The sequence below is a fragment of the Culicoides brevitarsis genome, chromosome 2 (genome assembly GCF_036172545.1).
Source record: "Culicoides brevitarsis isolate CSIRO-B50_1 chromosome 2, AGI_CSIRO_Cbre_v1, whole genome shotgun sequence".
Classification (NCBI taxonomy): domain Eukaryota; kingdom Metazoa; phylum Arthropoda; class Insecta; order Diptera; family Ceratopogonidae; genus Culicoides; species Culicoides brevitarsis.
The window spans coordinates 15,171,504-15,198,017 of record NC_087086.1 but is presented as its reverse complement, the minus strand read 5'-3'; the positions used below and the strand labels follow the sequence as shown (position 1 = coordinate 15,198,017).

At 29.0% G+C, this 26,514-nt stretch overlaps 6 protein-coding genes across 7 annotated transcripts; 4 read left to right on the top strand and 2 right to left on the bottom strand.

The window, feature by feature from the left end:
• Window positions 1-694: 694 nt before the first annotated feature.
• LOC134831741 (uncharacterized) lies at window positions 695-2,005 on the top strand. The gene is made up of 2 exons (XM_063845548.1): window positions 695-850; window positions 908-2,005. The coding sequence occupies exons 1-2, from the start codon at window positions 743-745 to the stop codon at window positions 1,718-1,720; spliced, it is 921 nt and encodes a 306-aa protein (XP_063701618.1). The 5' UTR covers window positions 695-742; the 3' UTR covers window positions 1,721-2,005.
• A 1,649-nt stretch (window positions 2,006-3,654) lies between these two features.
• Window positions 3,655-5,035, top strand: LOC134831895 (uncharacterized). The gene is made up of 2 exons (XM_063845728.1): window positions 3,655-3,780; window positions 3,842-5,035. Exons 1-2 carry the CDS (start codon window positions 3,721-3,723, stop codon window positions 4,976-4,978), a joined length of 1,197 nt encoding a protein of 398 aa, XP_063701798.1. The 5' UTR covers window positions 3,655-3,720; the 3' UTR covers window positions 4,979-5,035.
• Window positions 5,036-6,755: 1,720 nt separating this feature from the next.
• LOC134830965 (uncharacterized) lies at window positions 6,756-8,155 on the bottom strand. Its single transcript, XM_063844586.1, has 2 exons — window positions 8,001-8,155; window positions 6,756-7,941 (listed from the first exon to the last, which is right to left on the bottom strand). Exons 1-2 carry the CDS (start codon window positions 8,058-8,060, stop codon window positions 6,805-6,807), a joined length of 1,197 nt encoding a protein of 398 aa, XP_063700656.1. The 5' UTR covers window positions 8,061-8,155; the 3' UTR covers window positions 6,756-6,804.
• A 128-nt stretch (window positions 8,156-8,283) lies between these two features.
• On the bottom strand, window positions 8,284-9,623 carry LOC134831719 (uncharacterized). The gene is made up of 2 exons (XM_063845526.1): window positions 9,444-9,623; window positions 8,284-9,381 (listed from the first exon to the last, which is right to left on the bottom strand). The coding sequence occupies exons 1-2, from the start codon at window positions 9,552-9,554 to the stop codon at window positions 8,311-8,313; spliced, it is 1,182 nt and encodes a 393-aa protein (XP_063701596.1). The 5' UTR covers window positions 9,555-9,623; the 3' UTR covers window positions 8,284-8,310.
• Window positions 9,624-11,207: 1,584 nt separating this feature from the next.
• On the top strand, window positions 11,208-18,292 carry LOC134832248 (cGMP-dependent 3',5'-cyclic phosphodiesterase-like). 2 transcript variants are annotated; one of them, XM_063846226.1, is made up of 12 exons: window positions 11,208-11,720; window positions 11,844-12,121; window positions 12,232-12,306; window positions 14,744-14,785; window positions 15,103-15,377; window positions 16,090-16,327; window positions 16,388-16,498; window positions 16,557-16,661; window positions 16,727-17,193; window positions 17,257-17,535; window positions 17,588-17,726; window positions 17,783-18,292. In XM_063846226.1, the coding sequence occupies exons 2-12, from the start codon at window positions 12,008-12,010 to the stop codon at window positions 18,050-18,052; spliced, it is 2,115 nt and encodes a 704-aa protein (XP_063702296.1). In that variant the 5' UTR covers window positions 11,208-11,720; window positions 11,844-12,007; the 3' UTR covers window positions 18,053-18,292. The 2 variants fall into 2 exon arrangements, with proteins under 2 accessions (XP_063702296.1, XP_063702295.1); XM_063846225.1 differs by having other exon boundaries at window positions 11,208-12,121.
• A 1,179-nt stretch (window positions 18,293-19,471) lies between these two features.
• Window positions 19,472-26,482, top strand: LOC134832250 (activating transcription factor of chaperone-like). The gene is made up of 2 exons (XM_063846228.1): window positions 19,472-20,348; window positions 25,674-26,482. Exons 1-2 carry the CDS (start codon window positions 20,327-20,329, stop codon window positions 26,414-26,416), a joined length of 765 nt encoding a protein of 254 aa, XP_063702298.1. The 5' UTR covers window positions 19,472-20,326; the 3' UTR covers window positions 26,417-26,482.
• The last annotated feature ends 32 nt before the right edge of the window (window positions 26,483-26,514 follow it).

Here is a 26,514-nt window from a genome sequence, read left to right as displayed (position 1 = left end):
AAAAAAAAAGTTAAAAATTTCATCAAAATTGACCATTTTTTGGTCCTTTTCCTTACTTTTTCAAGGAATTTTCAAAATTTTTTTTTAAATATTTCCAATTTAATTTTAAAAAGTGTTGAAAATCGAAATTTTACATGAATTTTCTTCTATAAAAATATTTCCTAAAAATTATTTTTCAAAAATTTTTGACGGTTATTTTTATGAATTTTTTTTTGTTAAAATTTTTAACTTGAATTACTTTCAGATCAATTTTAAATCATCAAATCTCAATGTAGATACCATAAAAACATCTAAAATCTAAAAACTTTTTTTTTTATTTTGCCCCCCCCCCCATTTTAAAAAAAATGTTTTGGGACGAAAACATCGGAAAAAATTTGGAACGGCCTTAGTAATAAAGTTTAATTTAATAATTATTTAAAATTTAGAAAATAAATTCAAAAAATTTAATAAAAAAATGAAAATTAAATGAAATTTTAAAAAATTAGGAAAAATTTAGAAAGTGTTGAAATATTTGAAATTTCAAAAGAAAGACGTCAATTTTTATTTTGTAAAATATTTTTGATCAAAAAAAATGCCTTTTGTCCTCGAAATCAGGAATAACTATTGATTATTGCTTTTGCCTTCCCAGCGAGATTTTCCTTTAAAAATTTAATTTTTTTACCGACGTCACTGGATTTCTAGTCAATCATAAAGAAACGCACGTTTAAAATTTGAGAAAAAATCCTCAAATAAATCAACAAAAATGAACCACGAAACAGTAAGAGAATTGATGGAACAGGGCTTTCACCCAAACTTTCTTGAACCATACATTATAGCTGCAGTAAGAGCACAAAATATCCAAGATTTACAGGTAGGCAGTCATTTTTATTCATCAAAGCTTCTTTTACACTCGATGTTTTTTTTTCAGGAATTGCTAGCTTCGAATCGCCATCCCCTGCCTTTTGTACTTTTTGATGCCTTTGAAGTCGGAAATTTGGAAATAATCAAATTGATCTTCGAAAGTGGCTTTGTTTGCTTAAGACCTCGTGATTGTACGGCACTTTTGGGTGTTTTTAAGGACAAAAATGACCCAAGCGAGGCCGAACAATTGAAAATCTTCAAATATGCTCTTCCGCATTTCATTGAAAACTACAATCTTAAGATGGACTTGGAGATTTTTCGCTTGATTGCCAATTTTCATGACAACGAAAAGCATGGTATGGTCCAGTATTTGATGGAAATATTTTATTCGGAAGAGAAAAACAAGCTTTTTCCGCTGATGAAGAGATTAGGAGCAGCTGTTGAGGATTCCCATGCACTTTTGATTATTTTGCACAGCGAAATTGAGTATTTTGAAGACTCAACACTTTACATATTTACAAATTTGGTGGAAATTTTCATGATTTTTGTGAAATTGCTCCTTAAAGATACTCCAGAAACGATGCAGCTCGCTATCGAGACTTTTCGACTGCTCTTGGACAAACGAATAGAAAATATTGTTGCTAATTTCGTAGATATTCCGTGGAATTTTTCACATGATGAGTCGAATTCTGTCGCCTTCAAGTCACCATTGCTGCAAAAACGCTTGTTCCAGATGGTTTTTCATTTGTTCGGATCCGAAAATGACTGGATGATTTGGTCTTTGATCACAAGTTGCTTTGAGCTGTGTTGCAGAGAATTTCGAAAAGACTTACCAATTTTGTCGGTTTATGCTCCCATTCGTCATCAAACCAACTTTTAAATGGGAACTAAGTCGAATAATTGAAAAAGAAGGCGGCTTTGAGGAACTTGAACGGATGTTGAGCGATGATTCGGACTCCTTGAAAGGAATTTGTCGAGACGTGATCATAGCTAAAACGGCGGAAGTTGTTCTCTATGAGCCTAGAAAATTTTTTGATGGCATATGGGCATTGAATATTCCTGAGAAATTGAAATGTTACTTGCTTCGCATTCCTGATCCAAGTTGGATGAATGATTTAAATTTCTGATCTGAAAAAGAAATTATTGATTTTTTACTTTTTTTGCTCTTTTGACTTGGCATTAATAAAATTTAATTAAAAATACTCACGATTTCCTTATTTTATACTTTTTAGTTCGCTTTTTTCATCAAAATCCCAGCGATCGTCAAAAAATTCAGAATTTCTACGCCACTGACTTTACCGCCATTCAAAAAGTAAACAAACCACAGAAATTAAATTCTGAAATAATTTTTAAGAAATTCAAGGAATTTAATAGTAAAAAGAACGAAAACTTGTGAAATTTGTTAAAATGAGCGAAAATGAAGATCTAATTGCTGCCATACGCGCAAAAGACATTGAAAAAATTAAGGTTTGTTAAATTTTAAGAGACTTTTGATCAAAAATTCTTAAAGGATTTTTTTCAGGAACTTGCTCAAGCTGATACTGTAGAGAATGCTGAATTAAAGCAATATTGGCCCAATTCATTTCCCTTCAAAACTGCGATATGGAGCAAAAATTTAAATGTTATTAAAACTTTGGTAGATATCTGGACAACTGAATCGAACGATACGAAGGCAGGCGGATTATGTGCGTTACATGACTTACCGCTCCAAAAATTTTCATCTGATGAGGAAAAAATGTCTGTGCTTGAGTATTTGTTGCCTCATCTTTTTTGGGAAGACCCAAAGCGACCTGGATTTTTCGAAGTTGACATGTTATTTAGTTTTATTCCAGAATGTTGGCAGTTTTGTTCTTTGTACACAAATTACTTCCTTCAAAACTACTATTACTCGGAGGAACATAACAGCTTGTATCCGCTCATCAAGAAGCTCCAAGAACTAAAAGTCGATGAAAGGCATGTGATCTCGATCCTTTTGCACAGTGACATTGAACATTTTGGTGACATTGGTATTGATACCATATTAGAGGAGATTGTCGCAGTATTTTTGAAACTGATTCTCGGAACACCTGAAATGATGAAATTGGCGATTGAAATACTGAAAATTCTGATTGGAAAAAGAAGTAAATGAAGCGGTTGAAATGGTATCGAGAAATTCGTGGGACGATGAGTATGAAGATTTTGACGAAGATGATGCCGACCCAGTGTCGCCTATCTTGCTAAAACGCTCATTTCAATTGATCTACAGCAGTATGAATTCACAAAACTCTTGGAAGGTTATATCTCTCATAAAGGGTTGGTTCTACCTGTGCTGCAAGAGAAAGGAAATATCTTTTTTTTCATGCCAAGCTTTCATTCCGTTCGTTGTCAGCATCCCAAAATTTGATGTAAACATTCGTAAAATGATTTTGGAAGACGGTTTTGAGAAATTTTTAGAATTATTTCCGCAACGTCACGAAGGATGTCAAACTTTGAAGCAATTGTGTCAATTAATTGTCCGGAACATCATTGCCAAAGCATCGAAATCGCAGCCACATGAAGCTATCAAACGCGTTTGGTCATTGCCGTTGCCCGAGACTGTCAAGTGCGAAATGTTGCACCTTCCAGATGCCAGTTGGATGAATGATTTGCCTGATTTTGATTAATTAAGGAATTAATTTTGTACTTTTTTTGAATTATTTAATAAATAATCACAAACCTTATTTAACGCTTTTTAATTCAAGTCTCCAAAATCTACCCAGCGAACATCAAGATCCTTAAAAATTGACACGCCACTGCTTTCAATTCAACCATAAACAAAAGGACGCTCCTAAAAATTTTGAAAAATTTTCAAATTTAAGAAATTTAATAGAATCTCACCCAAAATTGTTGATTTTACGAGTGATGGCTTCGATCAAAACCTTATCCGATGCTGTAAAAGCAGAAAATATTGAAAAAGTGAAGGTTTGTAAAAATTTCTTTGTCAAAAGTTCAATTAGAAAATCTCAAAATTCTCTTTTTTTAGGAATTTTTGGAAATCGATCCTAACGAGCCAAAACGCCCGAAACGCTCAACGTGCCTCTTCTATGAGTTTCATGAAGCAATAAGATCGGGAAACTTGGAAATCACAAAAATTTTTGTGGAATGTTGGACTTCGGGCTTATATGAACCAAACTACTTGGGCTTTGACACGTTGACGGGTTTATTGGATCAAAATTACGCTGAAACCAAAAAATTGGAGTTTCTTCAGTACTTATTGCCTCAAGTTCTTGCAAAATATCCAAATAGCGATCATTTCAAGGATATTTTGGATGTCGTTTTGCGTTATTGCGTTCAAGAACACTATCTCTTGGTCGATTATTTGATGAATCTCTACTACTCGGAAGAGCAAAATACTTTGTTTCCGCTTTTGAAGGAACTTCAGAACGCCATTGATGACTGTCAGCCACTCAGTATCTTCCTTCATAGCAAAATCCGCTGTTTGATTCACTTTTTTGCGTATTATTACAACAACGACATGTGCCTTTTTTGGTTTTTTTACGAGATGGGCAAGACTTTTGCCAAGTTGTTGCGAAAAAACACGCCAGAAACCACAAAACTTGCTGCTAAAATCATGAAAGTGCTTTTAGACAAGAATTTCAGCAAAGTTTTCAAAACACTCATGGATGCATGTGATTCAAAAATGCTTGATAATGGAGAAACAGATACGATCATGATGCTTCAGAAGCGAATTTTTCAAGCAATTTACTACTTGGATGACGATCCCGCGACTGAGACAAAGATTTTTGATATCTCACACACCTGGTTTCAATTTTTATTCGGCGCCAAAGAAAATGACAAATTATTTTCGGAGACATTTAAATGCTTGGTTCCGTTTCTGATCAAACAGGAACATTTATTCGAAATGGCAATTCTTTTGCTTTTCTGCAATAAACGGGAAGTTTGTGATTTGGACGAGTTGGTGAATTATAATAATGCACGGGAACGAAAAACGTTGCAAGAAAAGTGTCGTGACTTGATTAGACAACAGATTTCATCGAATGTCGAGACTGGCAAGGACTTTGTGAATCAAGTTTGGGCTTTGCCGTTGCCAAAAATACTCAAATGCAGCTTGTTGGGCATTCCGAATGCTGATTGGATGAGTGACTTGGAAATGAATTGATCTCTTTTGACACTTTTTTGTACTTGAATTTTAATTTTTGAATAAAATTTTCTTACTTTTTACAAAAATTTGCGATTTTATAAGGAAATATCATAAAGAAAATTTTAAAAATTTGGCATTTTATTTTATTTGAGTCATTTAAGCTCTTGTTCAACACACTAAAAATCAAAATTTCGTGAAAAAAGTATATTTTTGACGAGTAGCGAGGACTTTTTGCACAAATTAGGTCTTGTTTTTACTAAAAAGCACTGCTTAAGACAATTTTTAATAATTTTTGGAAGAATTTCTAAAGAAAATTTTAGATTTTTTTACAGATTTTTAAAAAATTTATTTAAAAATCATAATTTAATCACAAAAAAAAGTTTTTCCATCAAATAATTTCCAATTCACGTAACCAATCAGCATCTTGAATGCCCAACAAGCTGCATTTGAGCACTTCCGGCAACCGTGGAGCCCAAACTCGGTCGACTAAATCCATAAAAGTCTCCACATTCGGAGTCATTTTCTTCCAAATCAAATAGCGACACTTCTCTTTCAACGTTTTTACTGTCTCCAACTCGTCCATGTCATCGAATTTTCGTTTTTTAGGACAAGTCAAAAGATTTTCTATTGCAATTAACTTATTCTGCTTCAAGATAAACGGACTTAAACTTTTCAACGACAGCGAAAAGAGCTCTTTCTCTTCATGTTTAGAGCAAAATTTTAACCAAGTTAATGCCATATCAAAAAAATCATCTTCAATCGTGCGATCTTCCAACAAAAAGTAAATTGCTTGAAAAATTCGTTTTTGGTGCTCGGTGATCAATTTCTCCTCGAAGTAACCATAAGATAATATTTCGGCTTTCTCCATGATTTTAGCGAAAATTTTGCTAAAATCCTGTTTTAAAAGCACTTTTGAGATTGTTGCAATAAGTTTGGCGGCATCTAGCGAGTCTTTTCTAAGAATTTTTCTGAAATTTTCATACAATTCTTCAAAAAAGAAATATTCGTCTGAAAGATGTTCCTCGTAATAATCAATCAGAGACGGAATTTCGCTGTGAAGAAAGATACAAAGTGGTTGACATTCGCCAATGGTGCTCTGAAGTTCCTTCAATATTGGGGAAAAAGTGTTTTGTTCCATTGTGTAATATTCTTTCATAATAAAATCAATTATGAGATGATCTCCTTCAGCGTAAAACTTCAAAATTACACCAAAAAGCTTCTTAAATGGACTGCTACTTGAACTTTTGGACGAGTATTGAGCATAAACACGAGGCCATAAGTATTTTAAGACTTCGAGCTTCTCAATTTCAGTATAATTGTATTGTTGGTTGGCTAAATGTATTAAACTATCATAAGTCAAAAACTTGGAAGCATTGTCAATATTCTTTTCCACAAAAGCCTCTATGATTTCCAAGTTTCCGTCATAAATCGCATTTTTGAAGCCAAGTTTGAGTTCATTATCTTTACTACAGCTCTCGAACCATTCCAAGTATTCCTAAAAGTAAAAGAATTAGTGTCTTTTATCGAAGTTTTGACAACTTTTTTATTAATTTTTTACTTTATCATCATCGTCAAAGGATTCGCTGGAAGACATCTTCGTAAAATTAACAAATTTGGGGAAGATTCTTTTAAATTACTTGAATTTATAGATAAATTTAAAGATTTTTCAAAATTTTTAAGGAGCGTCCTTTTGTTTATGATTGAATTGGAAGCAGTGGCGTGTTATATTTTAAGGAGTTAGATGTTCGCTGGGAAGATTTTTGAGACTTGAACTAAAAAGCGTTAAATAAGGTTAGTCATAATTTATTAAATAATTCCAAAAAAGTACAAAATTAATTCCTTAATTAATCAAAATCAGGCAAATCATTCATCCAACTGGCATCTGGAAGGTGCAACATTTCGCACTTGACAGTTTCGGGCAACGGCAATGACCACACGCGTTTGATGACTTCATGTGGTTGATGATTCGCTGCTTCAACAACGATTTCTTTAACCATGTTTTGACAAATGCGGCTCAAAGTTTGGAATCCTTCGTGACGTTGTGGAAATAATCGTAAAATTTTCTCGAAACCGTGTTCCAAGATCAATTCACGAATGTCTAGTTCAAGACTTGGGATGCTGATAACGAACGGAATGAAAGCTTGGCATGTTAGATAAGACACTTTCCTATTTTTACAACACAATTCGAACCAACCTTTCATGAGAGAATTCAACTTCCAAAAATTTTGTGAATTAAAAGTGCAGTAGACGAATTGAAATGCGCGTTGTAGCAAGAAAGGCGACACCGGATCGGTTTCTTCTTCAATCTCTTCATCCGGGATGTACCACAAATCATCTGTGATCGTTTCAAACGCTTCATAGATATCCTTTTCCAACAGGACTTTCAAAATTTCAATCGCCAATTTCATCATTTCATTAGTTCCGAGAATTAATTTTACAAAAACCTTAAAAGCCAACTCCATTAAACTGGCGTAAAAGTATATTCCATCCAAATAAATAATGTCACTGTGCAAGAGAATCGAAACAGCATGATTTTCATCGACATTGAGGTCTTGCAACGCCTTGATGAGTGGATACAAGCTGTTGCGTTCTTCCGAAAAATAGTATTTTTGCAGGAAGTAATTTTCGAATAGAGGACAAAACAACCAGCACTGACAAATAAAATCAAACATCAAATCAACACTGAGATTTTTGCGCTTTTGCGGACTTTTCGCATAAAAATGAGGCAACAAGTATTCAAGAACTGATACTTTTTCCTCGTCAGATGCAAATTCCGTCTTAAGTAAGCAAACTAATGCTTCGTCCGAATACGATTCACAACAACTTCTGAACTGGGAGTTCCAATATTCCGATTCCGAGGTCCAGATATCCACTAAAGTTTTGATAACTTTCACATTGGCTGTCTTTATGGCAGCAGAGATCTCATGTGAATGAAGCCACGTACGTTTTAACATAGAATTTTCTTCAGCTTGAGCAAGTTTCTAAAAAAATATAAAAAAAAATAATAATTTTGCTCAAAAGTTCAGAAAACTTATAAAACCTTAATTTTTTCAATGTCTTGTGCCTCAATTGCTGCAATTAAATCATTGTTCTCGCTCATTTTAACTGATTTCACAATTTTTCCTTCTTTTTACGATTAAATTCCTTAAATTTCTGAAAATTAATTTCAGAATTTATTTTCTGTGGTTTGTTTACTTTTTGAATGGCGGTTAAAGTCAGTGGCGTAGAAATTCGAAATTTTGTGACGCTCGAACTAAAAAGTATAAAATAATAAAAAAAATAATTTTTTTTTTTCAATTTTTATTAAATAATTGTAAATCAAAAGTACAAAAAATCATTTTTTTTTCAGATCAAAAATTCAAGTCATTCATCCAACTCGGATCGGGAATGCGAAGCAAGTAACATTTCAAATCTGCATGCAAATTTAATGCCCACAATCCTACCAAAACTCTCTTAGCATCAAAACCTTGAACTTGAGCCGATTTTGTTAAAATCACATTGCGGCAAATTCCTTTCAGAGGCACTACATTGCCTTTGTCACTATCCAGCAATCGTTCAAGCTCTTTGAATCCACGATAATCCACGTTTATTATTTTAATCATATCCCATCGATCAATTGGTTTCATTATGAACGGAATCATGCAAAGACTTAATCGATAATATTTTCTGTATTTCCAGCAACACAACTCAAACCAATAGAAAATTGAGTTGAGAATCGTACCTTTTCGTTGCAGATTGTATAAAATGTAAATTACATGAAAAAAACGTTTCAACAAGACCGGAGAAATAACCTCAAAATGTGTTTCCTTAAAAATAGGATCATCGAACTCTCTTTGTGACACGAACGCCAGAAGCACGAGATCCACTTCTTTCTCTAACAAAACCTGAAAAATATCAATTGTGAGTTGAATCGTCTCCGGAGTGTCTGTAAGCAGCAATTCTTTGAAAATCCGGACAAATTCGGAAAAATGTTGCTCTACGTATTCGTCGATGCCATCAAAAGTGTTGATTTTCTCGTGCAATAATATCAAAAGTACATGAGGATTTTGAACAGCAACTTCCAATTTCTTCATCAGCGGAAATAATTTGTTTTTTTCCTCGGAATAGAAGTTTTCAAGCAAATATTCGAATAAATTATGCGTTTTGTCAGCAAGTAAACCATCAATCACTTCTAAATGTTCTCTGGATAATCGAACTGGAAAATTCAAAAAATAACGAGTAAGCAAAAATTTCACAATTTCCACTTTTTCTAATGAATTGGGGTCAAGTTCCCTGATGACAGTTACAAATTGCTCTTCATCCACAGGTCTCAAGTAAACACATCCACTTTCGAAGAGTAACTTGACGATTTCCAGATTTCCAACTTGCAGAGCTTTGTATAACACGGAGATCAGAGGATAGCGATTGATTGCAAGTAATTCCTAAAAAAAAACGAATTAAAACGTAAGTTTTTTCCGAGTTTTTGTGCTAAAATTTTGTTTACCTTTATCTTTTCCGGATTTTGTGCAACTACTGCAGCTCTCAAATGCCTTTCGATTGGATTAAATAAATCTGCTTCCAAAAAAAAACTCTCCTCGTCCATGTAGTCTTCCATATTTTTCCGACAAATTTGTGATTTCTTGATTTATTTTCGGAAAATATTCAATTTTTAAACTAGCGTCTCTTCGTTATCAAAACAAAAATGCAGTGGCTTAGTCGAGAAGGTTCTTGAAAGGGCTCGTCGTCGAAGCGAATTTACAAGCTGGGAATATTTATGACTGAAAAGCGAACTAAAAAGTGAAAAATAAGGAAAATTTTAGTATTTTTTAATAAATTTTAATGATTTTCTCACAAATGAAAAATTTTTTTTTCGTTCTTAAATTTTTTTACTTCTAAACATTTTTTTGCTTTAAATTTTTAAAACCTAATTTGTGTTAATATTACGTTTTTAATTTAAAAAAAAAATAAAAAAAAAATTACCTTAATTTTTAAATGAATTCATTATGTGACATCATTTATAATTTAAATCATTTATTATTTTAAAAAAATTTGCGAAAAATAATTAAATACCTAATATTGAAAAATCATTTTAAAAAATTAAAATATTGAATTTAATTTTTATTAATATTATTTTATTTTTATAAATAATAAAAAATCAATCGAATAATAAAATTTATTCAATTTAATAAATTAATTTAATAATTAAAATTTTTTTGTAAATTTTTTTAAATTTAATTAAATTTAATTTAAAATTTAATTAAGTTTTATTCCAAATTAAATTTTTTGAAATTAATTTATAATGCCCCATTTTAAATACGAAAATCCAATGGGGCAAAATGCAAAAAAAATAGTTTAAAAATTTGAAATAAAAATGACCGGGGAAAAAAAAATTTTATATTTTTTATAAAGGAATTTCAAAAATTTTTAAAAAATTCAATTTTTGAATTTTGATAAAAATATTTTTAACATTAATTTTTCCTTTAATTTTTTTTTTTTGCGTAATAAAAAATTTTCAAAATTTTTTTAAGTTAAAATTGAAAAACGAAATTTTTTCGTTTAAATAACTTTTATCTTGAAATTTTTTTTAATTTTCACTTAAAATTCAATAATTTTTATAAAAATTCAACAAAAATTTAAAAAATTAAACAGAAAACTGTTAAATTTTTAATTTTTAAGACAAAAATTTTTAAAAATTGAAAAATTTTTTAAAATTTTTCATGAAAAATTATGGAAATAAAAAGTTTTTGGGATAAATTTTTTAAATTTAAAATTTAATTAATTTATTTAAAAAATAATTATTTTCTAAGTTTTATTCAATAAAATTTTTAAATTAATTTATAATATTTTTTTAATGATCCATTATGAGTTAAATTAAAGAAAAAAAAATTTAAATTTAAAAAAAAATTAAAACTCAAATAAAAATCCTCATATGACCTTGATCTTGATCGATAAAATTGCTTCATCAAATACTGAACTGCATTCTTTCTCAAAAATAAAAAAATGCAAAAAATCATCAAACCGTAAAAACGAAGGTTTTTCCTTCCTTCCCACAATCGAAACTAACGGTTTTCCTCAATTCGCTTCATTCAAAATGTTATCATCTGTTTTTCCGTACGTGCCGTATGTAATCTCTTGAATGAATTGCCACTACTACCACATGCTCCCTACAATCATCATCATCATCCGCAATACACAGAAATTTTTTTTATATTTTATTTACTGAATGCTCATCTTCCGTCGACTCAGTTTTGCTCGGGTTTTCGTCCAGACGAGATGTGTAACGATAAAGCACTCCATAAAAAATAATAAATAAAAAAAAGAATTTCTTACAAAGAAAAAAATTAATACAGAACGACAATAAATCATCGTAAAAAAAAATAAATTATTTTAATTTGAACGTGAACTACGCAAAATGATAGTATAATTCGATAATCATTAGTGTCATTAGTTCGTCATTCACGTAATATTTTGGAGTGTTTTTGTTGTAATCGCGTTATTTTATTTACGACGGACAGCGAGCGAAAAAAAAAAAAGAAAAATAGCGGTCGTGCAATTTTTTACATAAATTTTAATGTTTATCTTCCATCACGTCGTTCGTGTGCGTCGCGTTGTGACGGTTGTTGACGTGCTATTACGCGAAGCGGCATGAGCGATGACGAATTTTTGGACAAGGAATTTGTCGAACGGCAACAAAATGTACAAATTGACGTGAAATAAAACAAAAATCATCATGCTTTAATTAAATTGATCGTAAAAAGCAAAAGAGAGAGAAGAGTTTCGTGTACGCCACTACGACACATTAATTTTATTCTAATATTTATTTATTTATTATTATATACTACCAACAATTTGCGTTACGTGTGAGTGTTTGCGCGTACAATACGTCATAATATCAGTCTATCAGTGAATAAAGTGCGGCGACGTTGTGTACCGACGACGAGCGAAGAAGAGAACATAATAAAAGTGTAAAATAAATAACTAAATGAATTAAATTGATAAGAGAGCAGCAACGCGACGAGCTATTGTCACACTGAAGAGATATTGTGTAACAAAAAAAAATAAAAAAAAATGAGTGTCTCCAATCAGCAGCTGACTAGCGATGCAGGCAAAATATTGCAACTGATTGAAAAATTGTCCGCGACAACGGATTCGATTGAATTGCAAATTATCATCAATAATCACGTAAGTAAATATAAACAAATATAATTTTTTTCTTGTAATGGAATTTATGCAGCCTTATTAAATTTCAATTTTTCTAATGGAAAATCCTCCGTCGTTGCACAAAAAAACAGCTCAAGACACTCACAAATGCGTCCTACGTGTTCCTGGTGCCGCTTTTGCCTCCCAACAACGAAGGACTAATACAAGTAATTATGTTGATCCTTTTATAAAACGTCAATTTATTTATATAAATTAATAACGTGCCCGCTCGCTGTGAAGTTTGCGTCAAAAGAAATTTTTCAGTGATGGAAAAAAGGATTTTTTTATCGGGATCGGGATTCAATTTTTAAGCCTGAAATTGGTTAAAAATAATTAAAATATTGAAAAATTATATGGAGTATTTTACAATGGCTATTTAAAGTGAAAAACAAAAAATTTTAAGGATAATTCAAGGAATAAAAAAAATATTGTGGCAAAAAAAATCTAAAATTATCGATTTTAAAGATATTTTTTTAATAAAATTTAAAAAATTATCAAATTTAAATTTTAAAATTATTTTTAAATTTTTTTTACAATAAATAACCGTTTCTATAGTTACGAAAAAATAGAAAATATTTTTTTTAAATTTTGCTTTATTTTAATTTTTTTAAAAAAAAATATTTATAATTTTTTTATTTTTTTTTTAATTAATTAATTAACTATTTTAATATAATTTAATTTTAATTTTTTATTTATTATTTTTAAATTAAATTTTATTTGATTTTTTGTTGTATTTTTTAAAAATTAAATTGTATGAATTTTATTTTTTCAATTTTATGAATTTTTTCGAATTTATTTTAACTAATTTTGGTTTACCTAATGTTAAAAAATTTATAATTTGTCTCCATTAAATTCATTAAATTTTTTAAGATTTTTTTTTTAAATTTTAAGTTCATAAATTTTATTTTTTTCCTGAAATATTTTATTTTTTTTTCATAATATTTTTTTCAAATTAAAGAAAAATCAAGTTAACGGCTCTTTGCACTTTTCCCACCACCGCAGAAAATCCATCAAATAAAATTTCCTTTTCAAAAGGAAAAATAAAAAGTTGTCGTTCTGGGAAAGACTGAAGTAGAACGAATTAATGATAAAATATTCAGGAAATAGATAATAAATTCCCTTGATAGAGTTGTTGTGAATATTACATGAAATCACTTTTCAATACTCTCTAAAGTTCAATAAACTTTTTTTTTCACGTAGCGATATTCGGTGTTGTGCGAGAATCGATAAAAAGTGCGGCAAATTTTACAGACTCGGTGTCTGCAATGCGATTTTGTGTAATTTTCGGTCCTTTATTTTAGTGCCATGTGGGAATTTTATTGAAAATGTGTGTTTTTTTTTTAATTTTTTGATGTTTGAATCGTGTTATTAACCAAACTCTACTAATTACAAGTCAAATATTCTGCTTAATGTAAATAAATGAATAGAAATTAGTGAACCAGAACCACATGTGTTGAATAGTAGTTGATGATGATGTGAATAGGTTGAAAATTTTTGAACATGTTTTAATTTTAAAATGATGCAAAGTTGATTAAAGAGAATTTTTTAATGATATTTTAATTTATATTTGGGGAAAAAATTAATTTTTTTTTATTAAAATTTTTTTGAACCAAATATTAATCAATTTTCGACCAAAAAATTTACTATTTTAGCAATGAAATTTTTTTTTCATTTTTTTTATTAATAAATTTCATTTAATGAATTTAATTTAATTCAATTTATTCTTTTTCTCAATTTCTTTAAATTTTTTAAAATTCATTTTTAACCAATTTTTTGATAAATTTTCCATAATTTTTTTATTTCATGTAAAAAACTCAAGAAATTAATTAATTTTTTGTACAAATTCTTGTTGAAATTTTTATGACAATTACAACCATATCAATAACAACCATTAAAAGTTTGCGTGATAATGAAGTTAAAAGTATCATTTTCTTATTATTTTAAATTTTTAAAGAGGATTTGAAGAAAAGAAAAAAAAAAAATTTAATAAGAAAAAAAGGAATTTTTCTTTATTTTCAAAATTTAAACGAAAAACTATAAAAAAAACTTAAGAAAATTCGTTTTTTTAAAAACTTATCGAAAATTCGTTTTTAAATTCGAAAATATACAATTTTTTAAAAAATAGTTCAATGGGTTTAAAAGTTAAAGGGACTTAAATTTTTTATTGTAAAAAAATGATTTTTTTTTGCCAAAAATGTTTACTTTTTAACTGATTTTAACGAAAATTTATTAAAAAAAATATCTTTCAATTCCTTAAAATTATTTTTTTTTCATAAATTTTAATTTTTTATAAATAAAAAGTTCAAAATAAACAAGAAACGGTCAAATTTATAATTTTTTGTTAAAAATTTTACCAATTTTGAGCAAAAACAAGTCAGAAAATGGAAAAATCTGTGAAATCTGATGATCTTGTGACACAAACTTCACACGCACGCACTCAACATTATCTAATGACATCAAAATATAATTAAATTACCTCCCATTAAATATTAATTGCCATACCTTTCATTCAATATTTACCCCACATGTACATTGTCACTCTATTTACTCGAGTTTTACTGCAGTTCTTATCTCAAATGTCGTCTCTCTTAATTTTCTACGCAGGTAATAAACGACAAAATCTTGGAAAAAGAAGTCAGATTTCTAGTAAGTACCAACTTTTTTCCGTCATAATTGTCTAAAAATAACGCCATTAAGACACTATTGTTAATAAATTTTTTACATACGAAAAAAAAAAATATCTTGAATGGTCGGTAAACAATCAAAAATATTCCAATTCATGTCAGATTTTGAGTCAAAACTCTCGACAAAAAGCAGAAAAAAATTAGTACAATGCCGCAATAGATTTTTTTTGTGTGTGCATTCATTATCTTATCTCTTCTCACCTTTACAACTACAAGCAAAACGCAAAATAAACCGTAATTTACAAGCGAGATTGTTTACTTTTTCACATTCTATTCTAGGTGAGTTCGTCGGATATCCATAAAATTACACTGAAGAATGCAAATCTGAACAATGGCGATTGTGATATCGGCGAGCTGGAGAAGCATTTTTGTCCCGTTGTCGAAGAGGTGGTCGAACGTTACGACAATACGTTGATCTATTGCATACGGAATCCGCAGTTGGTTGTTAGTCGGAGCAAATCTAAAAATACGTCAAATACGGCGTTGCTCGTTTGCATCGCTGGCACCGAAGAACAAAGGAAACCCTTTGAATTGTTGGTACAGGAAACGTGCAAGTGAGTTTTTTTTGTGGTTATTATTTTTTTCGGGGAATTTTTTTTAATTAAATCTTTTTTTATGGGATTTTTTGTTGAAATTTAGATTTTTGATGACTTTTATTCTGTTTTGGCTTTTTTTTCACGAATCCTTTGATAAAAAATTTGAAAATATGCTCTGGGACAAAAGTTCAAAATTTGCATTGGGACAAAAATTTATTTAAAAAAAATTTTTGAAAGTTTTCTTCAAGACGAAATTTTTATGAGTGAAGAATTCGAAATTTTCATCGGTACAAAATCTTAATTTTAAATGTAAATTAGGACAAAATTTCGAAAAATGCATTGGGACGAAGTTTTTAAAATTTCATAAATTTGGGGCTAATGGAGAATTTTGTCTAGAAAAAATTCAAAATGTTGGGCATATTGGGGCAAAAATTTTTAATTTTTTAGTTAAAATGGGTATTCGAAAATTAAGAAAAAGTCAAAATTTTTGTGCAAAACCTTTCAAAAATGTGACTTTGGTTTAAAATTCTGTTGTGCAAAAACTAAAAATTTGCATTAGGACAAAATTTTAAAATGCGTATTGGGACATAATTTTATTGAACAAAAAGATAAAATGTGCATTGGGCTATTTTGTTTTTGAGAAAAGTGTTCAAAATTCACATTAAGAGCTTAAATTTTCTTAAAAGAAACATTTTTAAAAATATTTTTCATGTAAAAAATTTTATTTTAGATATTCTGTCGGTCATTTATTGACCGCTGTGGAGCTATACGAAGAAAAACGCGTAAGAGGTCAATGCCAAAATCTACTGAGAGTAGCGAAACACATGTTAGGCAAGATTGGTGACTTAGGGGAGCTTCTAAAAGGTGTCATGCAAGAAGCGAAAAATCTTACAAATGCCGAAAGGTGTTCGCTGTTCCTAATAGACGACAACGGAGAGCTCGTTTCAAAGGTTTTTGATGGAAATGATGTAAGTTTTACTTGAAAAATTCAATTTCTGGGCTGAAATTTAAATTTTTTTATGAAATAGAGCTCAGAAGAAATCAAAATCGAAATGGGAAAAGGAATTGCAGGATATGTCGCACAAACAGGCAAGCTACTGAACATCAGAAATGCTTACAATCATCCACTTTTTTATAAGGTAAGTTAAAAATTTCTGATTTTTAGCTGGATTCAATGCATTTTTGGTTTTTTTAAAGGGAGTCGATGAAGCCACAGGATTCAAAACGAAAAATTTGCTTTGTTTCCCAATCTGTGGCGGCGAGGAAGAAGGTGTCATCGGAGTAGCTCAACTTTGTAACAAGGTATTTAACGAAAAAAGTCCCAAAAATCAATAAATTTTATCATTTTTTGTCTTTTTCATCCTCAGTTGGATGGTTACCACTTCGACAAATGCGATGAGGAGACAGCAACAGCTTTTAGTGTCTATTGTGGCATCTCAATCATGCACGCGCTCGTTCATCGTCAAGTCCAAAAGGCGGAAGCACGTTACAAATTATCACAAGAGCTGCTGTTGTACCACATGAAAGTACCTGACGTCGATATCCAAAGTCTCCTGAGTGACACGACGCCCCTTCCGGACTTTTCCTCCTTCAATTTTTGTCCACGCAGCGTAAACGACCACACATCGATCCGGATCAGCCTAAAAATGTTTGAAAATTTAAATTTTTGTAAAAAGTTCCACATTCGACGCAACAAACTCGCAAGATTTATTCTCACCGTGCAGAAGGGATATCGGGACACGCCTTATCACAATTGGGATCACGCTTTTTCCGTTGCTCACTTTGCCTATTGCCTTTTGTACAACCTCAAATTAACGGAACGAGGATTTTTGTCGTAAGTTTTTCATTAAAAAAATTTTTTAAAGCTGAAAAATTGATGAAAATTGATTTTTTTTAGTCCATTGCAAGGCCTTTCATTCCTCATTGCGGGTTTTTGTCACGATTTGGACCATCGTGGCATGAGTAACTCGTATATGGCACAAACGGGAAGCCCTTTGGCGCGATTGTACAGCAGCGAGGGATCTGTCAACGAGAGACATCATTTATCACAAGCGATTTGCATCTTGAACGACTCCAGCAGTAAAATTCTGGATGGATTGACGACGGAAGAGTTTAAGGAATGCATCGATTACTTGCGAAATTTGATTCTTGACACCGATTTGGCGAATCATTTTCGGTAAAAAAATATTTTTTCCTCCGAAATTTAGTCTAAATTAATTTTTTTTTAGAAAATTGAACGATATTAAGACCTTAACATCGGAAAACATCACCACCGAAGAGAATCGAGCTCTGTTAATGTCACTCTTGATCACGAGTTGCGATTTGAATGATCAAGTAAAGACTTGGGAGACGGTCCATACAGTCGCTGTAAGTCTTTTTTTCACAATTTTCGAAAAAAAAAATAAAAAAAACATTTTTTTCAGGAACTTGTTTACGCTGAATTCTTCGCACAAGGCGATCTCGAGAAGCAAATGGGACTAAGACCCGACATCATGAACGATCGGCAAAAAGCCTGCATCCCACGACTTCAAATTGAGTTCCTTGATTCCGTGATTTTTCCCACATTTCAAATACTGGCGCAAATTTTTCCCGAAACCAGTGCATTTCTAAGTCAAATTACGCTAAATCGGAATCAGTGGGCACAACTTGTGACCAAAGAACACAAAGAGCACAACAGATTGGAAGATTACTGAAAATGAAAAAACAAACAAAAAAAAATTGAAAATTATGTTAAAAAATTAGCATTTACTTAGCAAAGAAATTAGCAAGTATGTAGTAGAAAATGTTAGGAGTGATTGATTTGCTGGCAAAACAATCAGTGCTGTAGCTAAATATTAAATAATATAATGTACTATATGTTTAGTAGGATTTTGTGTCGCTCTGAAAGTAGAGGAAAATGTGAAATGAATGAAGAAAATAATTTTTAAAAATTTATTTTTCATATAAAAAAAAATAAATAAATTGTAAAAATCATAAAAAAAATTAAAAAAATATTCTTCAAGTGTTAATTAAAAAAATCAATATTTTACAATTAAAAAAAAATAAAAAACAAATTTTCTCAATTATTTAAAGAATTAAAAAAAAAATCAAAAAATAATTTTATAATTTTTAATTTTTTAAAAAAATAAAAAAAAAAATTTTAATTAATTTAATTAAAAAAAATTAAATATAATTTAAAATTTCAAAATTTAAATTAAAAATTATTAAATATAATTTATTTGATTACCATTGATTAAATTTTTAATTATAGTAAATTTAATTAATATAAAATATTAATTTTTAAATTTTTTAAAAGTTTTTTAAAAATTTTAGAAAATTTTTTTTCGAAGAAAATAACAAAATAATTTCAGAATATAAATTAATTTATTAATTAAATAATTTTTTAAAAATTAAATAATAAATTTCAGAAATAAATTTTCATGATTTTTACAATTTATTTATTATTTTTTTTTTAATAAAAAAAATGTTAAAATTAAAAATTTAATTTCTTTTGTTTCATTTCACGTTTTTCACAACTTTCTGAGCAAAAATATTAGTAGTAGGTAGATTATTTTAAACAAAATGATAATAAAAAACGGTTGTTGCACGTAAATTTAACCAAAAAAATAAATTTATTGAAGCCCACATTGAATGAAGGCACCGAAAATCCCGTTAACATGAAACAACGTTGCACATAAATTCAAAAAATGCGCGCTTTATATAAAATTTTTAATACTTTCATAATTTTTTCTCGTTATTTTTGTTTAAAATTTTATTTTCTGATAAAAAATTGTAAAATTTTTAAATAAAAATTAATTTTTATTGAATTTTAATTAAAATTTCTCAAAAATTTCGAATAAAAAAATATTTTTTTGCAACACAATTGCTCCATAAAAACTTCACAAAACAGGTATTCGAGCAATAACGTGCGATTATGGAACGACAACCACTTATATAAAACACAAGTTTCTCAAAAGTTCGACGCGTCTACGTACAAACGTGATCGAGCCAAGCTAGTATCCATCCCTCGTGTCTTCGGGAATTTTCGTCGTCGTCGTCGTCGCCGTTTAGTAATTAACACACGAAAACAACGAGCTTTGTGTTTTTTCGAGTCAGTCGTAGCTTTCGTGTCTTACGAAAAGGACTTAAATTTCGAAAGAAAAAAAAATCACCTGCAAATTTATTCAAACTTTGAATATTTTTCGCATAGACAAATCGGAGCTTATAAATAATTGATGATTGAATAAAAAAAAAATTAAAATAAATAAAGCGGAAAAAAAATCCCATTTGTGGAGAAACTGAACCACTGACAGCTTCTTGATGTAAATTTTGTGGCCAACGGAGAAAATTCTAAAAATTAGTGATAAGAAATTGCAAACCGTGATCATGAACTTAAGTTGCGTATATCTGTTTACGTGGAATTGTGAAATTGTGTTCAATTCACAGAAATTGGTGAAAAGACGTTAAATCCGAAAATCGTATCGCTTCCTCTTTCCTTGGACATTTTCAACATTACGCTGGAAAAAGGCAAACTCTCAAAGGACTAAGACTTGAAAAACTTACCAATCTAACGAAAAAAGTGCTTTAAAGTACTGTGATTTAAGCTGTGTTCAAAAAAAAAACTATTTCTTAAAAAAATTCGAAAAAAGCAAAGCAACTTGCCCGACAGATCTTTCATTTATTCGTTCAAACTACGAAAAAAATAAAAAAAAAATTCCAATAAAATTGATATTAAAACAAAATAAATTAATAAACAAATATATAGAGAAACACACACAAAGGCGATACAGAGAAAGAAACACGATTATCACCAATACCAACGACGACAACGACGACGACGCATCGAAAGACGAGCAGACGAGTGAAGTGTCGACGACGATAACAAACAAAAGTTTTATTTTGTTCGAACGTCGGATCTTTGAACCTTCAACGCTTCTGTTTTGCTTTTTTTTTGCTGCTGAAACTAGGACACAATCCCATTTCCCGGCATGAATATGACAGCGACTTATGGTTAGTATTTTTCAGCCTTTACTGGATTTTTTGTTGTTTTTTGTGTTGAATTACGTAAAATGATATTTGAGACATTTTTATTGCTAAGCGACAGTTTTTTTTAAAGTTTCCGTTCTCTTTCTTGAGAAAATTCTTATGATTTTTTTTTTTATTTTTGATCTAATTTCTTGTCATTTTTCGAACATTTTTTTTTTACAAAATTTTATTTATGAATTTTAAAAATTAAATAAAATCTTTAAATTTAAGGATTTATTTTATTTATTTTTATCTAAGAATTTTTTTTCTGAATAATGACTAAAAAAATAATATTTTGATAAAATTTTCATAATTTCTTTCACAAATATTCTCAAATATTTTCAAAAATTTGTTCTGATACTCAAAAATTTATATTTTTGTTGAAATCTCAGTTTTTTAAAACTTGATTTAAAAATAAATTAAATAAATATTTAATTAAAATATTAAAATTATTTAACTTTTAATGATTTAGATCTCGTTTTTTATTTTTCTTTAAATTTATTAAATAAAAATTTTATTTTATTATTTATTTTTTAAAACTAAAAATTAATGAAATTTTCAATAATATTTTTTCAATAAAAAATATTTCAATATTTTTTCAATAAATATTTTTTTAAATTTAAAATTTTTTTAAAAATTTAATTTATTTATTTATATTTTTTTTTAAATTTATTTTAATAAATTTATTCTATTTATTAAAATTATTAATGTCAGGTTTGACATTTTTTCTTAATTAATTTAATTATTTTTAAAATAAAATTTTATATTAAACTTTTTGTATTAAAAATCTTCTACCAATTAATTCACTTTAAAAATTTACTTAAAATTTATTTAAAAAAGGTCAAAAAAATCACTTCCTCAAAAATACAAAAAAAAAAAATCAAAATCAATTTCAAGGATTTTAACATTTTTTCTTAACAACCTTAGCTCAAATTTGAGAATTTTTTTATAAAAAATTAAAAAAAAAATCCACAATCACCTCCGATAAACAAGTCCACGTTGTAAAGCCGTGATCTTGAAGTGACGCGTCATGACGTAACAAAAAATTTTGCTGCACTTTTATCGAGAATGGAAAGGGCTCTTGCTTTAATTAACCGTTTTATTTTGTATCGTAAAACAGAATTCGAAAAAAAAAATCAACTTTCATTTAAACGAAAACTGTAAACAGTTTTATTTATTTATATCATTTCTTTATGATTGACCATTCATTCATTCACTTTTTTTTAAACCAATTTTAATTGCCAACATTTTATTTTTTCAAATCAGTTGCAGTAACCTTTACCGAAATTATTTTATTTTATTTCATTTTATTAAAAAAAGGCATTCACATTTATTTTTTTTTTATTTATTTAAAAAAAAAATATTATTTTATTATTATTATCGACTCTTTGTTACGATTTCAAAAAATAAAAAAAAATCGAACGTCGTACGGCAATTAAGTTAAAATTAACTTGACCAGACGAGTTTTGTTGATTAAAAAGTTTATTTTCGGACACAGATTTTAATTCGATGGACTTTGCACAGACAGTCGCATGATAAATGAGGAAGATCCTAATTTTTTATTTATTTTTTTTTCAATATTTTTTTGATAAGCTGTGATTAGAGAGATTTGAAAGCAGGTCGTCTTTTAATTTTTTTGCAACGTAATTTTAGCAAAAGATAAGCTTTTACGTGCGATTTTTTAAGTAAAAAGTGACAAGATCTGTCTGCGTTTAATTAAAATTAATGAGAATTAATCTACCGGAGTCATAAACAAGTCAGAATGGGGCCTCGAGACTTGCGGCAACTCCACCTAGTTTGAATTCTCACCTCCTTACGTGCATTTCCTGACGTATAAATCAACTGACAAGCACAAATTTTATTTATTTGAAAAAAATTAGCATTAACGCAAATGCATTCAAAACCACATTCATGTGTGAGAATTTCTGCATAATTAAAATATTAATTTGCTTTATTGCCTTTTTTTCGATTCAAACTATTTTATTTTATAAATAACTTTATTTTAACTGATAAACGCACGAATATTGAGTACAGTAAGACCTTGATAAAAATCTCGCGTCAAAGTTTACTTTGTAAGAGCTCGAACACGTGTCCCGGGTAGAAGTGGCGTCATTTTGACCGCTGATTGATTGAATCAATTGAAGTTTCAATTTACCGCGATTTTATATCGAGTTACTTTCCAGCGGCGCGTCAAAAAAGTAAAGGAGGCTTACTGTACTTATTTACAACAAAAACACCCTTTAAATGTTCTTCAGGCGTTCTGTAGCTATCTATGGCACCTGTTGCGCTGTAAGAATTGTAAAAATATTGCTACAAGTTTTTTTTTTGTTCTGAGACATCAACCAACGGCGGCGTTACTCACATAGTTAGAGGTGTGGATTACATTGAGCAAAACCGGTATAAATTACGATTTTTATTCATATTTGTTATTGATTTTATTTGTCACGGGTTGAAATGTTATCTGGCGAAGGGACTTTTTTTTTAGTGAAAACCAGAATTTACATGAATCAAAATTTTCAATTAAGTTTTGCTTTTAAAGGGTTTAAAATAGTATTTAGAGCTTTTAGAGTATTTAGAGAAATTTTTAAAAAATTAATTCAAAAATTATTAAATTTTTAAAAATTACTTCACTTTGATTATTTGCTTATTTAGATAAAAAAAAAAGGATTTGAAAACTTCGTTTTACCTTAGAAATTAATTTTTTGTCATTTCCACACCTAAAAGTATGCAATTAATAGCATTTTTAATTAAAATATCAATTTTGGCCCCTTTTGATATGCAATGAGCATTTCATTTGATTTTCTTAATTTTCTACGAATTTTCCAATACTTTTCTAAAATTTTCTTGAACAAAAACCTTCTCTTAGTCCATAAGAAAATATTACAAAAAATCTTGAAGTAATTCGTAAAGTAGAACTTGAGTTATTGCGTTACAAAAATTGTATGGATTTTCAAATTTTATTTTCTTTTATTATTTATTTCAATTAAAAATCTCATTTTAATTTAAATTCAATTAATTTATTATTATAAATTGTGGATTTTTTTTTAAAGTGAGGTTTCAAGATATTTTTGTTGGCAAAAGATCAATTTTTTTTATCAATTTTTGATTAAATTTGAATTTTTAAATGGTTGAAAATAGCCTAACAATTCGAAAAAGGCAGAAATTTGTACAAATTTTCTTTAAAAAAAAGTATTAAATGGTTTAAAAATGTCATTTTTAACCCGAATCTGACAAATTCGAGTTTTTTTTAATCATCTTGCGTTTTTTGAAAAAAAAATTTTTTTTTTAAGTTCTATTCATTTAATGTCAATGAATCAAGTTCATATTTTTTTAAACTCCTTAACCTTCAATTTAATTTTTTTTTCAATTCTGCTCCAAAAACCTAAAAAAAAATCAACAACCCTTTAAAAAAAAACAATCAAAAACTTATGGAATTTAATTTAAATTTTTATTGTATCACAGCAGCTGTTAAGTAGATATCTTGTTTATTCATAACTCGACTACTTGCGATGTGTGGAGCCCATTATTACCTACTTACCAGCTCAAATATAAAAAATAAAAATATTTTAATAGTCTTGATTAATACACAGTTGTATCTACATTATACATAAGCAAGAGTGACAAAGTGAGCGCGTCACGTCGACGAGCGCTTTATCAAATGAGGACAACCTTGAAAAATTTTATTCTTAATTCAAGTGACAATATATAATAATAAAATTTGTTGTTTTCCAAGATATTGATTACGTTTGAAACGCAAATTGGCGTTCTAAATTAAATTTTTTCGTTTTGTTTGAAGTGTCTCTTAAATTTCGGTTGATGAGATGATGAAAGTTGAAGAGACTTTTACTCAGACAATTTTTTGAGGACTTTATCAATAGACAAACACTGAAAATTGTCAATTGAGGTCAATACAATAATTAAAAATGTTTTCGATTTTACAAACTTTAATAATATTAAAAATTAGGTTTTTCGAATCTAAAATAGTAAAATTAAATTAAATACATAAATAATGCAAAATTTTATTATTATTATAATTTAAAAAAAAAAAAAAAAATAAATAAAAAATTAAAAAAAAAAAATTAAAAAAAAAAATAAAATAAAAATAGATATTTAAGTAAAAATAAAATTAAAAATTATTTTTCAAAAATAATAAATAAATAATTAATAAAATAAATAAATAAATAAAATAAAAATTTGGTAAAAAAAAAAATTTAAAAAAAAATGAAAAAAATAATTAATTATTACTGAAAACGAGAATTTTGTTCACTATTTATTAAAAAATTATTTTTTTAAATTTAATTTTTTTTTGTAACAAATTCGTAAATTCTTGCAATTTTTCTTATTTTTCTCAAAATTTAAATATTTTTTTTTTCAAATTATTTTTCTTACTTTTAAATATTTTTTTTATGTTTTAAATTTTTATATATTTCTTTAAAAAATTATGCAGTAGATAATTGAAAATTTTCCATTAATTTAATCAGCGTAACTCACTTTAATACTGACCTAGAGAATAATTATTTTAGCACAGATCAAACGTTTTTGATAAAATTTCATTCTTAAATTAAATATTTTATTCAAAAATTCTTTAAAATCACTTCAAAATTTAATTTTAATTTAAAATTCATTTAATTTTCGCTCTTCAGACACCTTATATTTTTATTTTTTTTGTCATCATGACGCATTACGATAAAAATCTAATCAAGTAGAGTACACTTACAAAGTATTTATTATCGACTAGACTAGATAACACATTTTTTTTTTGATCGATTTGAATATCAAACTCGTCTATTCATGTGACGTCTACTGATATTCGATGACTCGTTTGATTAAAAATTCTGAGATTAAAATCGATCTGAAGCGCAATTACAATTTTTTGGGTTTTTCTCAGCATCATTTGTTGACAAAAAGCAGAAGTTTAGCTGAAAACGTGATTTCCCTAAATTTTAATGAATTTCTGAATTTTAATCATTTTTGACGTCAAAAATACTCGCAGCGCAAAAGTCTGCCCTACTTTACCTCAAAATCATCACTTTTCTTGTTCCACTAACGTTCTTCATCTTTGCTCCTCGTATATTTTCGAAATAACTGATAACGGGAATTTTTTTTCCTTTTTTTTCTATTTCGCATTCTTTGCATTTATAACGATTGTCTGTGGCACTGAACTGTCGTGACATTTATTTCAATGCGATTGCGGGACACAAAGTAAGAAATCGCGACTGATAACGAACGCATCTCAAGATTTTTTTTTATATTTTTATTTTTCGACCTTGTTTTACAAAGAAATTAATTTTTTTCTTCGATTTTTTCCAGAAACACCTTGGCTTAACTCCTACTTGGTCGATGAAACGATCCCGCCCGCAGGTCCCATCAACCTTCAACCGATCGAAAATACGCAGGAATTGTTGCAGGAGTTCAACAACGTCTACAATGCCGTGCATTACACGAATCTGGTGCGTCCCCCATGCACCAATAACGCGGCAAATTTCAATCAGGGCGAGTTCATTGACAATTCCGGTCAATATCCGACCTACAATTTCGAGCAACAACTTCCCGTGCCCGTGATCCAGCACAATAACGCGACTTTTTACAACAACAACAACGACCTGCAGTTCATGGACGAGATCCTTCGTGCACGTTGCGACCAATGGATCACCAACGAGTTTGATAATTCTTCGTCCTGCGCATCTTCGGCTTATTCTTCGGCACTTTCGCCAGCTGCAAGTGACTTGGAATCGTCTTATAATGGCTCCACGGGGTCCAATGACGAGGATTTTGAGTATTTTGGAAGTCGTCGCATGAAACCTTATGACCGTGAAAGCAGCGACGGCGGCGAAGGAGGCAAACATTTTCGCAAAAAGGACCAAAATAAGAACGCGGCACGCAAATATCGCCAGAAAAAGAAGCAAGAAGTCGAGGAAATTCTCGTGGAGGAGAAACAATTGACGGAAATTCATGACAAATTGGCAAAGGAATATGGAGAAATTAAACGCGAAGTCAAATACTTGAAAGGCTTGATGCGGGATTTGTTCAAGTCGAAAGGCGTCATTGAGTAGAAAAATTAAAAATCCCCAAAAACTCTCGAAATTTTTTTCAATTCTCATAAAAAAAAAAGATTTTTTTATAAAATAGTCATAATTTCAATTTTTTGTGT